This window comes from Gymnogyps californianus, chromosome 3 (genome assembly GCF_018139145.2).
Source record: "Gymnogyps californianus isolate 813 chromosome 3, ASM1813914v2, whole genome shotgun sequence".
In the NCBI taxonomy this organism is placed as follows: domain Eukaryota; kingdom Metazoa; phylum Chordata; class Aves; order Accipitriformes; family Cathartidae; genus Gymnogyps; species Gymnogyps californianus.
This window is the reverse complement of record NC_059473.1, coordinates 7,762,133-7,776,253: the sequence shown is the minus strand read 5'-3', so window position 1 is coordinate 7,776,253 and position 14,121 is coordinate 7,762,133. Positions and strand designations below refer to the sequence as shown.

General features: G+C 36.7%; 1 protein-coding gene across 1 annotated transcript in view; it reads left to right on the top strand.

Moving 5' to 3' along the window:
- ESF1 (ESF1 nucleolar pre-rRNA processing protein homolog) overlaps positions 1-14,121 on the top strand; it is a 36,066-nt gene that overhangs the window by 18,071 nt on the left and 3,874 nt on the right. The window contains 3 exon segments of the mRNA XM_050894775.1: positions 420-581; positions 8,592-8,713; positions 10,093-10,197. Of these exon segments, the coding sequence (XP_050750732.1) occupies positions 420-581; positions 8,592-8,713; positions 10,093-10,197 (389 nt within the window).

Genomic DNA, 14,121 nt, shown 5'->3' with positions numbered 1-14,121 from the left:
AGTCACTGGAGATTAAGGCATTGAATAATTACCTCTGTTACTGAGTCTTGCAAGGTTTATTTGTTAAAATGTAGCGCACTATTTTCAAAATGCTTTACACAGCTATTTTTTGAGATTTAGGTACTACTCTGCTGTAAGGGACTCTGAAACTAATAATTTTAAAATGCAGTAAAGGATGGTGTGTCCAATCAGTGATTTCCTTTACTGGACAAATTTTCTTTTGTCTTTTCAGATACTATTTTTATTTCATCTAAGTAGGGGAATTCTAAAACTCTTACTCTTTGGGGAAATAATAGATGAAAATATTTTAGATTGTTTTTTAGACACAATGTGTGTGCCTTAGGTGTATTTCCTAAATGTTAACTTCAATTGATCACTTTCTTGAGGCTGTCTGTGATAGCTTTACTTTTTCTTTCTAGATGGTGATGTAGCTCATGAAATGGAAGACGACAAACCCAAGAAAAGCCAAAAAGATGATGAAGAGCAAATTGCCAAGTACAGAGAACTTTTGCAAAGTATCCAAGAAAAAGAGAAAAAACAGGAAGAAAAGGATATAGAAATGGAGATTAAATGGGTTCCAGGTAAGCTTTATTTTTTCTTTTACTAACTTGGAGGATATGCAGTATTGGCCTGCTAATAGGGATATAGTGTAAGGTGTTGGATTTATAGTAGTAGAAACTGACCTTTTTTTCCATAAATTGAAATCCAGATGGATTACAATGAGGGAAATAGAAGAAAGAATATGGCTGAACTCAGTTCCTCAGCTGTAAGCTTCTCTTTGTAGCTTATTTTTTCACCAGTTTTTTTTGTGCTTGCTTTTTCATTCATCACTTTATAGATTTTCTTGAATAGAATTCATGTGTTTGCCATAGAGTCATGAAACATACCTACACTTTTAAAAATGAAAACCAGTATGATTCGGAAACATCACATAAAATTAGAGGAGAATGGTTTGAAAATCTTGCTTGCATAATGCTGAAGATTTGGGGGAACAGAGAAGGGAGAAGTCTGACCTTCCAGTGAGACTGCTCTCTGGGAAAGAACGTTACCAGGAAGAAAAGTTGGGGGATAGTGACATCCAGATTTTCGTGTGGAAATTAAAAAAAGATAATGTCGCCATATAGCATCCCAGCAGAACTCATCCGGAGATCTGAAAACCAATGTCCAGGCTTTTTTCCTTTATGATGAAAAGACATTCAGACTGATTTTTGTATTTTGTTTATGAGCGTGTGCTTTCCCTGAGATGTAATGAGCCAGTTTAACAAATCGCTACATCCACAAAGGGAAACGTTTTCCCTGTGGCCTCTCCTCCTTGATCCTGGCCCAGCGCTCCTTCTGACTGCCTGTACCAGCCCTGGCACTTGTTAGATCTCTTTGCAAGCTTGATTTCATTTGCTAAAATGACAGAACTACTCTGGAAAAGAAGAAAAAAATCTGGACCTTTTCCACTGAGTTAACGAGTCAGGCAAATGGAAGCATTTGGTGAATGCTCAGAGGGTTGAATTACGCAGCCCAAAGACTGGGGAGGTGTGACATTACTTTTTTGGGGGCAGCAAGGTGCTGTATTGGCTCAGTAGGTGTAGGACTGCAGACTATGTATGGACACAGCCTGATCTGTTACTGTACATACTGAGACCAGAGACATACTAGAATCCAGCCCCTTTCACCACTGATGTGTTAATTCCAGCTAGGAATTGCGTATCTAATTATATGATTTACACTAATATTATTCTGAATTCACTCAGGTAACTTCTGTTGAATATAAATGCTCGCTTTTCAAATCTTGTTCTGGTCTGTACTGATTCACTGAAGTTGATTGAACTGAATGGAATAGTTTTATTCCTAGTTCTTGATAAGATCTGTATTCAAAGTATACACTGGCATTAAAAATAGTTGTGTGTTTTCAGTCGGGCTTATATAATTCCAATCATTTCTGGCATGAATTCTCTGAAAACTTTTTAGAGAAAGCATGTATCGTGTGCGATAAGACAAGTGCGTGCTAACATAGCTGTATCATCATGTTTTACTTCCTCTGTCCACCATGTGTCAGTGTTTGCATTCTTGATGTTGCTTGCTTAGGAGCTTTTAATTCATCGTGTCACTGAGCATTCAAGGCAAATGAGTTTTCATACATAGGTAGCTATTATAAGATTTTTACAAAGATTTGTTGTTGCCGCCACCTTTCAGACTGTGGAAACCACAGTCGAAACAATTGCTGCTAGGAACGTGTTCTGTATTTATATAGGCCAGGCATTGTTAAAACAGTTAGAAAAGCTACCATTTTTTGTGTTGGTTTGGAAAACACCTTTGGGGTTTTTTTGTTTGTTATACAGTCTGTCTTCCGAAGAATCTTGCAAATTGTATGAATGAAGTTCTGTAAATCAAAAAAGTCTAAGCAATGTAATGTGGTGACATAGTTAGGAATCTAGAGCAAACCATTCATTAGAGGAGATGGAAGATTGTTTTAAGAGAGACTAAAGGAAATTCTTTTTAGTCTCTCTTGCACAGGGAGAGCAAGAAGTTTTCTGAAAGGCTCGACCTCTTAAAATGTGCCTTGCATGTTACAAGTAAATTATATTAACATTTAGGAACTGTAGTAGAGATGGAATCCAGTTCCCTAATACATGGGCTCCCTGTTTCTTTGCAAGTGAACTTGACTTTAGAAAATTGGATTTGTTCCGTATTACATCTAGTCCAACCCCTTCCTAATTGCACCTTCTTGCGGGGCTCCTAGAACTTTTGCTATATCCTCATCTCTTTTGAAGGAGGGATGGAAAAAAACCCCAAAACAAACAAAAAGCCCCTATCCTGATAAATATGACTGACTTTGTCTAGAGTCAGTTGGATGTCCATGCACTGAGTCAGATTTGTTCATGTAATGATGAGTTGAACGTGCATGTGTGCACAATGAAGTTTACATTGGTAGTTTATAGTATTTGATGTCAGTTTAGCAACTATGATTTTGCAGTATATGTTAGTGTTTCCTCATTTCTTACCCTGAAAAAGTTAGAGTATTATCGCAGAGCAGAGGTTCTGGAAATCATAGAAGTGTTCACTTGCCTTTGCTAGTCAGACTGTTCACCTCCATGAGGTCAGTCAATACCACTACTAGCTATTGGCCCCTGGGATATGGTTTTGTCCAAAATACAAGTCCTAAAATTGAAGACGTGTGTCTTAACTTTGCTTTCGAGTCTAATGTATGGGAACACTTTAGCTGTTACTGATTTCAGGCAGCATTTGGAGAGGAGGTCCTGCACACCTGAAAGGGAGATTTTTTTTAAATTATTATTTATTTTTTTTACAGTGGAGCATAGTCAGCACATGCTGAAGAGCAGTTTATAGCCCTCGCAATATATATGGAGTTGAGGCTGTGCTTTCTTACGGGAGAGAAGTACATTAATTATTATGTTATTTTTTCTTGAACAAATGTGCTTCTTTAAATTCCAAAACAATTTAATTATGTTCAGTTGGAGCATTCTGGGAATTCAAAAATAGTTTTTGTTATAATCTCTTAAGACTCCTTAATTTTTTCAGAACTAGTTTATGTCTGTTGAAATATTTTTATTATCAAGCTCTGCCTTAATCTGTTGACTTATTGCAAAATCTTTTTCCTGCCCAAATGTTTAATATACAGAGAGTTACAACAGTTAAATCTAGGAAGCTGTTCAATTGAAAGGCAGAGATTTGAATTAATTTAAAAATTTAAGTTTTGGCACAAATATTTACACATGGTTATAGAAAGCATACTTTGTGAATGATTCAGTTATTCTTGAATCATAATAGTTTTAAATAAACCACAGTGCCAGCAAAAATAAATTAGATGTAGTTCCAACTCTCCTTGGTCTGTTTCTTTTAGACACAAACTCAGTGTTACATTTAAGCATTCATCTGTTTTCTTAATCATATCTGATTTGAGCAACAATTACTACGCATCCTTATCCAAAAGTTCCCTGTAGAAGGTGAAGAGGGAAAAGACCACAACTGCATTTCTTGGTGATATTCAGTCAGTTTTCCATACAGGTTTTTTTTTTTAATTGGACTTAAAATTCTTCCTTTGGGAAGAATGAGATGTAAATATTTAGCTAGACTTAAAGGAAAATTTGAAATTTGTTTTCATCAGAAGTAGAATAGCAGGCAGTCATGTCTCTGTAAAGTGCATAGTAAACCCTAACTGTATGTTGTTACAGATTATATGGAGCACAAAAATGCTCATATGGAATATATATCTTAATCTATATCATTGCTTAGCGTGTCCTCTGACTGAAGCAGTCCTACCTCTTGCAGCACAAAGCAGTGTGTGCTCAGCTGCGCATGGGCTCAGCACTGCAGTTCTTCACACTTGACATCTTAGCTGCGAAGTGTGGTGGGTTTTATTCAGGGAGATATACTATCTTAGGAAAACTGTCTTGACTGAAGATGTCTTATCTTTGGGGGTGACAAATTCTAATGTTATCAGAATATTTCTGTCTGCCGTTCCTTTTAGCTACCTGCAACAAGGTGTTTCTTTTTTCTGGTAAGGCATTACGTGCAAGATGAACTTGCTCGTTTAGATTTCCTGAAAATAGAGAAGTATCTTCTTAGCTTCTAATAATTGTGACAGTTGCATGCTGTTAAAACTTTCAAAAGTTTTCAAAACTAAGTGTTTAGAGAAGTAAAAATTTTGGCCTGCCCACCCTCCCTCGCTCTCCCACCAGTGTGAGAAGCAATATACTTAGGTTTGTTGTAGTATTTGTCACACTTTTAATCCTGTAGCTTGTATCCATTAGTTGTATGCTAATGTAGATGACTTTTTTTCCCCTCTTTTTTTCGGCCCTTATTTGTGAAGATTAAATAAAACTAGTGTGATTCATTTATTCTTTAAAAAATTGATATCTATAAGGGTATAAATTAGCCTTTTCTATGGCCAGTTAATAATTCTACCTAAAGTAGACAATTCCTTTCCCCTTCTGCAATCAAAAGCCTTTTGACCACTTAAATACACTCTTATTCTCGGGAAGTGGTCTGGACAGTAGTTTCTAAGCCATTCTAATCTGTGGAGAAACTCTAATGCCTTTCATGAGACTGCCAAATACCACAAGAAAGGGCTGTATTTTCCTCCAAGTCCTTCTGTGCCAGATGGATCAAATGATTCCATTTTCCAGGCAAATAAATCAGAAATCTTGTAACCTCCTTTGAGAGTTTGGGTCTCTCTTTTTCTGGACATGTGACATATATTTTTTAATCCAGTATTTACTGTCTTCAGAGGGAATCTGCAAGGTTGCTACCTGACCAGTAATTTTTTCCACAAAAGTACTGCAAAATAATATCCAAAGTAATAATAGTTCAGTTTCTGAGAAGCTGATGACTCTGCGTTCATTGACTTTGGAGATGAAGAGGTGTACATTTGGAAGTAACTAAATATTTGTTCTTGTTGCATGAGAGGGTTTCTTAGTGGCACGTCTTTAGTGAACCTATACAATATCCTTCCTTTATCATGGCTCTGCATTTGCTGGTTTAGTACCCAATTTTTGTGGCTGTAACTGTTTGCCGCTTCCTGTTAATTCTGGATTCTTTCCAGGATAGTAGAAGGACTCTTTATCTTTTTTTTGTTCCACTCTTTTCTTCCTATAAGGCATGGTTTAATATGATTTTAGATCTTGTCCACACTTCGTGTTTCAGACATGTTGTAACCAGCTCTCCAGCCTTTGAATTATTTTTGGAGTGTCGACAAGCACAAGAACAGGAGTTGGTGTTTGCAGTTTTTCAGAAAAATGTTCTGCCTGCTTTTCTGAGGACGGGTAGAACTGTCCATGAAAACTGCCCATTTTTTCCATTATGAACTCTGTTTTCAGTTCCTTGTTACTGAGGAGAGCTGGAAGGAATGATGACGAGCGGGGACTGGCCAACTGAGAAACCTGGGAGTTGGGAGAAAGAATGGGATCTAGTCTAGGACATCTGGAGAGATCTGAGTATGATTTCCGAGCAATAAAACTGGTATGAGGGGTGGGAGAGTAGGATTTGGTTAGGTGAGGGCTGGACTGGGACGGTAAGAAGGGGATGCTGAAGAGAGACAGTTAGAACAAGTAGAATTGGGGAAGAGACGGCAAATATCAGACTTGGAGGGGGAAGCAGAAACACGATTCCTACACGCTCCCAAGATCTATCAGTCATGTCGTAGAAGAGGATGTTAACTATAGGATATCTGACTCATTTGTTACAGAAGTTAAAAAAAAAAAAAAGTGTGTAGTGAATGAACGAAGGAATTGCAGGTAGGAGAAAAATACTTCATTGCTCAGGCTGTTACCTCCTGCCAGGGAAGTGGATTCTGTCTTTCTGCCACTGAATTCTGCTCCAGTGTGTTGCAAGGCAAGTCAGTTAATCTCTTTACATCATGAAATTTTGTTTTTGCAAGTACCCATCTTGTGAAGAAGGGGTTGAAAGTGTATAAGCTGCATCTGAAATCAGTATTTGTCCTCATAACATGCAAGTGCTGTGTGAGGTAAAGACTTTTGAAAAAGCATTCCTGAAGTGTATGTAACTTTTCACCAAAAAACGAAGATTGCTTTTAAATAAAGTGCTTATTCTGGATTTAAATATTTAAGATGTCAAATGGGGATCCTCCAGTTATTGAATGGATTCTTTTTTAAGGTGATGATTTTGCACCATTTAATACTGTAATGATACATATTATAGAAAACTCCATTCTGTTTCTAGGATAGGGTTCAATTATGTTTGATAATTTTGCTGTACATTATTATGTTCAGTAACTTAGCTATACATTGAACAATAACACAAAATATTGAGTAGTTACATGTTCACGATCTATAGATCAAACGGTTAAGATCCTCTGGAACAGGTCAAATGTGATGAGAAACTATCAGAATGCATATTTACAAAAAGGCTAAATTAAAGGTTAGGACATACTGTGCATGCAGCTTCAAGTGCTAGGCATTGAAACAGTGGCAGTCTGTGCTAAATTATGGGATTTAATGTAAACCTAATTAACACATCCAAACTTAACTGTCTGATCCTGTTGTGCAAGAATTATTTAGAGCCAGATATGTTGCACTTCTATGGGGTTTACTTTTCTAGGACCCTCAGAAAACTGTCATGCTCTGAAAGTAAAGAGGAAACTTCCTTCAGCAAAGTATATAGCCACTTTTCCCAGCTGTTGACAGGTCAGGAAACACAAACTTGAGGGCTTGTCTTACACCATACCCCTAACAAAAGGATATGGAAGAGGTGCAGATCCGAGTTAGTGGTCTAATAGTTACAGTTCCTCACTGAATCTGGTGAGAGAATGGTACTCTTCTCCTTCAATCTTTCAGTTCACATAGCTGTTAAGTACAAAAATTACTTTTGGTAATTGGTATGCTAGCCAAATAAGAGGATAGTTTATTTATCTTGCTGCTGCCTTTTTTTTTTTTTTTTTTTTTTTATCTTGAGTTACTACAATTTGAACTGGTAATCAGTGATAGCAGAAAACATTCTTTCAAATATTTTTTGTTTTGTTTCTTTGAGAGGCTGATATGTTTCAAACAGTCTATGCCTTTAATCTGTGCTTCTTGTTAACAAATATTTAAAAAAAAAAAAGCTATTTACCTTAAGCATTGAATCTGAATGTAGGTTTACTGTCATACTGGGTGTGTACTGTTTTTTAATTTTAGATAGTTTTCTGTTGTTAAAGCAGACTGGTATTAAGTAGCTTTAAAAGGCTAGATGACTTGAAAATAACTCGCCTAGTTTATGACAGTAGTACATACTGCAAGAAATTATTTGGGTTTTCTATTTATGTTTTTCTGTGCTTGCTAGCTGCGGATTTATTTTTACTTTAAATTTATTCAAATAAGAGCTTATTGTTCTCTTTTACAATGATGGACGAAAAATACACTGGTCATCAGAGATGCTGCAGCATTGTCATAGTATTATCACAGGGGCAAAGTTTCAGCAATGAAGATGCTACATATAGCAACTTTATCATGTGACTGAAGCATACTGATACAGCAACAACCAGATAATATCTCTGTGCGAAATGGAGAGCACCAGCTATAGAGGTTCAAGCCAGCTGTGAGACGACCCTATATTCTGATAGTGATATAACATTTCAGAGTCGTTGTCAAGTCACTTCATCTTTTGTACTTTGTTTTGCCATGTACAAAAAACGGGAATGACTGGACTGTATTCACAGTGTTTTTGTGAATCGTAACTAATTATAGTAAGGTACATTAAATATAAGGGCTCTGTATACGTCTGTTGTTATTTTTATTGTGTTACTCTCATCCTTTAAAAGTGCATCTGTAGACTGCACAGTCTAATGTCTGGAGGAAGACCTTTCTGAGGAATAGCAAGAGTGTTCGGAATCAGATATCACATAAGCAAGCTCTTCTTCTGACTCTTGTACGGTTTATTACTGAAGGAATGTTTTATTTGGAAAAACATATCTTGTAAAGTGATCTTATTTATAAAGATGTTGTTTTAAGCAATATTTATATTGTTTTCACAGACTATTAAAGAAAAACTAGATTATTCTTTTACAAAGGAGAAAACGGTTGATTTAAAAAAAATAAATTCAGATTCATCTCACTTCTTGAACTTACTATTTTTTGTTCTAGGCCTCAAAGAAACTGCTGAAGAAATGGTCAAAAACAGGTTGGAAGGGAAGGATAACCTAACTCCATGGCAAAAGTACCTAGAGAAGAAGAAAGAAAAAAGAATTCTTAAAAAAAAGAGAAAGGTAATGTTTGCACTGGCCACTTGGGGGGGAGTTGTTGTTTGTTTTCTTAAGTTGCTGTTATTGTTTGTTTTGGATAAACTAATTAAAAAATTGTATAGCTTCCAGTACTATTTTAAGGTTAGAATGTGCAGTGGTCACTCGTGTGGAAAGACCAAGAGTGCCTCATCAAACTTACAGAGCAAAAGGATATTCAGGATGCTACTGATCATACATATGCTTACACAAAGTTTTGTTTATCTACTTGTGTTGCTTCAAAGATAAATGAGTCATAGTAACAGTTGGTTTTTAATTTACATTTTTGAATGCATTAGGAAGGGGTTTTTTGCTACTGTATGCATATCAGTTCAAAGTTGTTATGATAATGATAATTGTAGTTTTGGAAATTTTTGGCCTAAAATAATACAGATTTGTTTCCGAAAGCTATGATGGCAAAGAATTAATAGCCACGAAGAACTATTCAAATTTCAAATTGCAAGAGCAAATTTGGTAAATAGTTCTGTGTACGAATAACAAAATGGTCCTATAGTAATGTGAAAATTGCTGTTGCTTCATCTTTCCACACGCAGAAAGTAATTGTGAAGTAACTGACGCCTGTGGCAGTAATGTGCAGAAATAGGCAGATAAATGAAATGTTTGTGCATATGCTAGGAAAAAAAAACGTGTGGCATACAGAATCTAACTCCCTAAATTCTTAAATTACTCTGAATATAATTCATGTTGCAGAATAATGTTTTTAAGAGTAACCTCTACAACTAGAGTTACACTGTGCATTCCAGTTGGTTTTAACTGGCATTTGATGAGTAACTTCTTAAACCTTACAGAAGATGAGTGCTCTGAATAGAGTAAGTAGCACTGCTAGGTAGTAGAGCAACTTTTGCTAGCATAATATTCTTGTTCAGTCTCATAAATTAAGTCAAGGGGCAAGGTATACGACACAACACTTCCAGTAATAAAATTTGTTCTTTTAAATTCGAACTCAGTCTTTCTGAATTTCAGAGCACAAAATGAAGCTCATTGCTCAAGTTTTTCCCCCAGTAAAGTTTTTGCGGAACATAAAGTAAGGACATAACAATGCTGCGATCCTGTAATTTGTTGGTATGGTTAGCTAATGCATCACAGTTTGTGGGTACATCTAATAAAGATCCTTGGAACATATAAATAGCCCTTCTTCAGGTACACAAAAAGCTTTCAATCTGTGAAACATTTTAAATTGTTGATTTGTCTTTACTAGCAATTTTTAGTGCGTTCTAGTTTTATGATGTTCAGCATACAGTATTTCAGTTTTCATCTTCATAGTTACTAACAGAAGGAACATCTAATTCCAGTGAAACTTTAGTAGTTTATATGTTGATTGAAATAATGTTTGTGCTTTGTCACAGGCTACTGCTGAGAGAGAACAGAGTGAAGATGAACTTCCACCTGATGTTGATCTCAACGATCCATATTTTGCCGAAGAACTTGAGAAAACAGGTGGGTCAAGACAGGTGACTTCTGCCCTTTCTTTAAATAATGACCTTTAGAAACAAAGTCGGGCTAGAGTAAATGCAGCGATAGCATGTTCAGAATGAAATAAAGTAGGTGTCATTTGCCTAAAATTGCAGGTGCTGTTCTTGTAAAATGATGCATGTTGTGATATGTGGAATGGTAGGGAACATTGTTCTCTTAGCTTTCATCAGAGATCATTATTTAGCCAATTCTGGGCATGGCCATTAGAAACAAGCTGACCATCTGCTCCCCTAAATATTCCAGAGAAAAGAACTTCATTGCCTTCGAAGCCTGTTTCCTTTTATATAGGAGGAGCCAGATATGTATGGGTCTCTGAAGTTTGAGTCAATTACACAAATGTCAAATGGTTTTGCATCATAAACAAAGTTGTCTTTCAGCAGAAATCAATTTTCTTTTCTCTTAGTCTGATACATGTTTTTACTAGTGTATTCTGGCTGCCTAGAAACCCAAATAGTGAAATGTAATATTTTAGGAAATAACTTGTCCAGTTTAGGATACCTTTTTTACAAGCTGCTTAGTCTGATGTTTAAGTTAGCTTTTGCTGTGGTAACAGCAAATTTATTTTGAGTATGATTATGCTGGATAAAATTTTAAGGTAGGAATAATCAAGAAGTGTGAATTCCTGGCTTTCCGTGCTTTTGGGAGCCAAAACCTAAAGGTGGCTCATACTATTGTATATTAAAAGAAGAAAAAAAAGTCAGAAAAAAAAAAGTAGTAAGAAAACAAACAAACAAACAAAAAGAAGACAGCAACAGATTTACCAATATCACCTGTCTGTTGTTTTGGTTGGGTTTTTTGAGTATAGCACTGCAGATCCAAGTTCTATTTAAAAAGAGTAAATTACTTTTAATTTGATACCAGCCAGCATAGGCTTCTGTCCTGATTCTTTGAAGCTTATGTTAGGAGAAAGTAAATAATTAAAAACCAAAACCTGGACTTCTTTGTGTCTTAATGTGCTTATGTATATGTCTTAATAGTCTGAAGTACAAAACAGTAGGGTGAGTCCTATCCACGTTTTATAGAAAAAAGCACAATTTAGGGTGTCATGCAGTGCTGTTTTCTGCCATGATGAGTCTGCCTGGTGAGTTGTGTATAGGTTATTTCAGGACTTACTGTAAAGATGCCATTCCTTCCACCACTTTTTTTTTTTAACTAGGAAGATTATGTAGGTACTCTCATACTAATGATGTTTCAGTGTTCTGTGTGAAATCACCGAAAAAATGTTTTCTCCTGCGTTATGTAAGAAATTCTTTGTGTCATGGAGGGGCTCAGCAGAGAGCGATCATATCTGCAGATTCTTAAACCTTCATAATATAGAGGATAGACTTTTAGTGTGCATGGAGTCTTTGGGGATAGTAAAATAGACATAAAGGTTAAGAAAGTGAAGCTATTGTCTACAAGATTACTGATAAGCTGCTAAGAAAGAGGAGGAAAACAGAATGTGGCTAGCCCTGGAGAAGTTTTAAAGGGAGAGTACAGTGGTTGGCTGAAAGCCAGTTGACATTTTAACGATGATTACACAGCACAACTTCGGCTTTCACCAAGTTTACCCAGAACAGCCTCTGTCTCATAGCTGGGGTTGTTTTTAAGCACAGCTAGCTTATCCATTTGGGGAAAATGGGTTAGAATCTTCTTTGAACTAAGCTGTAGCTCTGCCAGCTTTGTATTTAGGGTACAGGCAGCAATAACTTAAATGATCGTAATTTTTCATAAGCCTTCCACAATTCCCCTGAAAGACTGAAATTTCTACCTTAAACTGACTGTCAGATGATCTTAGATTATGCTGAAAAAGTATATGACAGGATATGTTTGCAGACTCAGGTGGACCAGTACAGAAACTGTGAGGATGCAGTAGTGCTGTTAGGGTTTTGCAGTGGTATATTTGCTCCCATGCTGGATTCACTTGCTGACTGTACTGTGTATGGGTCTTGTCTAAGTTAGTTTTTGACAAGCTGAGGCAATTGAAGGGAAGCAAGAGTGTAAGGAGCTGTTAGACAAAGGGCCTAACAAATTTGAGTGCTGTGAAAGGAAAACTGGAAATTATGGGAAGTCCACTCATCAGGTTTGTCTTTGTTCCTGAAAACTGTTTGTAAAGCAGGCAGTGATTCTTACACTGTGGATGCTTCATCTTGGGAGAGGCAAGATAGAGCAAATTCTTTGTGCCTGCTATGCAAAGAGTGTCTGAGCAGAGCGCAGGTGTGTGCAGATTAGCACTCCTGGAATTCATGTCCGCATAATCCCTATGTGGCTTTTCAATAGTACCGTGGGCTAAAATGTAAAATGCTGCATATATATGAGCCTTGATGTTGCATTCCAGAAGCTTGATTCTAGTTTGATACTGTCAAGAAAAAAATCATTTGTCACTTTCGTTTTATATTGATGCACATATTGTTTCAAAAAGTGTTGTAAAACTTTCATTTGGCTTGGCCAGTTTCAGTCTTCCTGCATCTGTTTCTGTGGGGTCTCAGAAAAGGTTCACGTAAGACAGAATGACTTTTGTGGCTTCAACTGTTGGAAGATATATAGCTGAATAGTGTCATTGCTTATTAACGTGAGAGCAATGTCCTGCTTTTGGAGATGACTGAATAGTTTCAGAACGCTTTAGATTATTAAACATAGTTTCTGTTGATCCTTCTCTGAGGAAAAGGGCTACATGTCTTTACACATTATTATAACTCCTATAGGTTCCAAACCATTTGATGCCTTCTCATGATCTAATTTATGATATATGTAGGAATTGATGGCTTCTTAATGCTGGAAGGTAGCAGTATGACTGCGGAGACATAAGAGGTTAACAGCAAAATCTGAGTGTAGTTGTAGAACCTGTACTTGGAAGATAAAGGTCTTACCTGTATTTATGATTCATTTACTGTGTGTCTTTGCAAGGCTTTTCAGACTGACTTTCAAGCTTCTGAGGAAGACAAGTAAGAGGTCTTGTGAGAGGAGTTTTGGGTCTGGGGTCGGTCTCTGTATTTGAAGTCTGAAAATCATGATCAGCTTTTACTGTTAGCACTGGAAAGTTTTTGATGTGTTATATGAATGTTGCAAACTAAATTCTTGAGCTGAGAAAAAGCCGAATGGCAGCTTGAGGGGGGATTGCAGCAGAGACTAGAAGCTTTTCTCACTGGCTGGTGGCAGCTATCGGTTCTGCAAAGCACTGAAGACAAGTATCTGCTGCTGTAGGGTGGAACACATCTGATTAAAAGATGGCAGTGGGGATTAGGTGTTAGGAAAAATCTGAAATTTTGCAATCAGTTTGGGAAAGACTCTTACCATAGGTTTTACATTCGTAAGTGTGCAAAATGGGGGGGGGGGGGGGGGGCACTTCCAGAACGTATGTGGGAAGAGGGACTGTGTCAGGAGTACTTTAAAAAGACAGAAAATGATGCATTTGTGAATTCTGAAACCAAACTGTTTTCAGTATGATGCAGACTTTTTAGTGCTAAGAGTGGTTTTAGGTCCCAAGTTGGTTTTATTAGCTGTGTAGTGTCATAGTAAGAAATAAAGTTTGTTTGTTTATTTATTTATTTTCATGGAAAAGAGCTTAGTTTGATACTAGCTCCTGGTTCACCCCCGTCTGCAGCAACAGAAGTCTTTTGAAGGCATAAAGATAAGCTGTCTGCACTTCTGTGATTTTACATATAGTGAAAGACGAGGGAAGATGACTTGAGGGGCCCTTCTTTGGGCGATGGGTGGAAAGGCTAAGAGATTTACTGACTTAACTTCTAGAATAATTATCTCCAATTTATATCTCTGCCCTGTTTCCTTTTCTGTAGTTTAGCCAGTTCTGGGAAGACACAAAAGATTTCATAGTTGTTGACATCTTATGTAAGACAATTATTTTCCCTTCTACACATTAACTTAAATTGTGTGTGTTAGGTAACAATATTATATCTGAATCT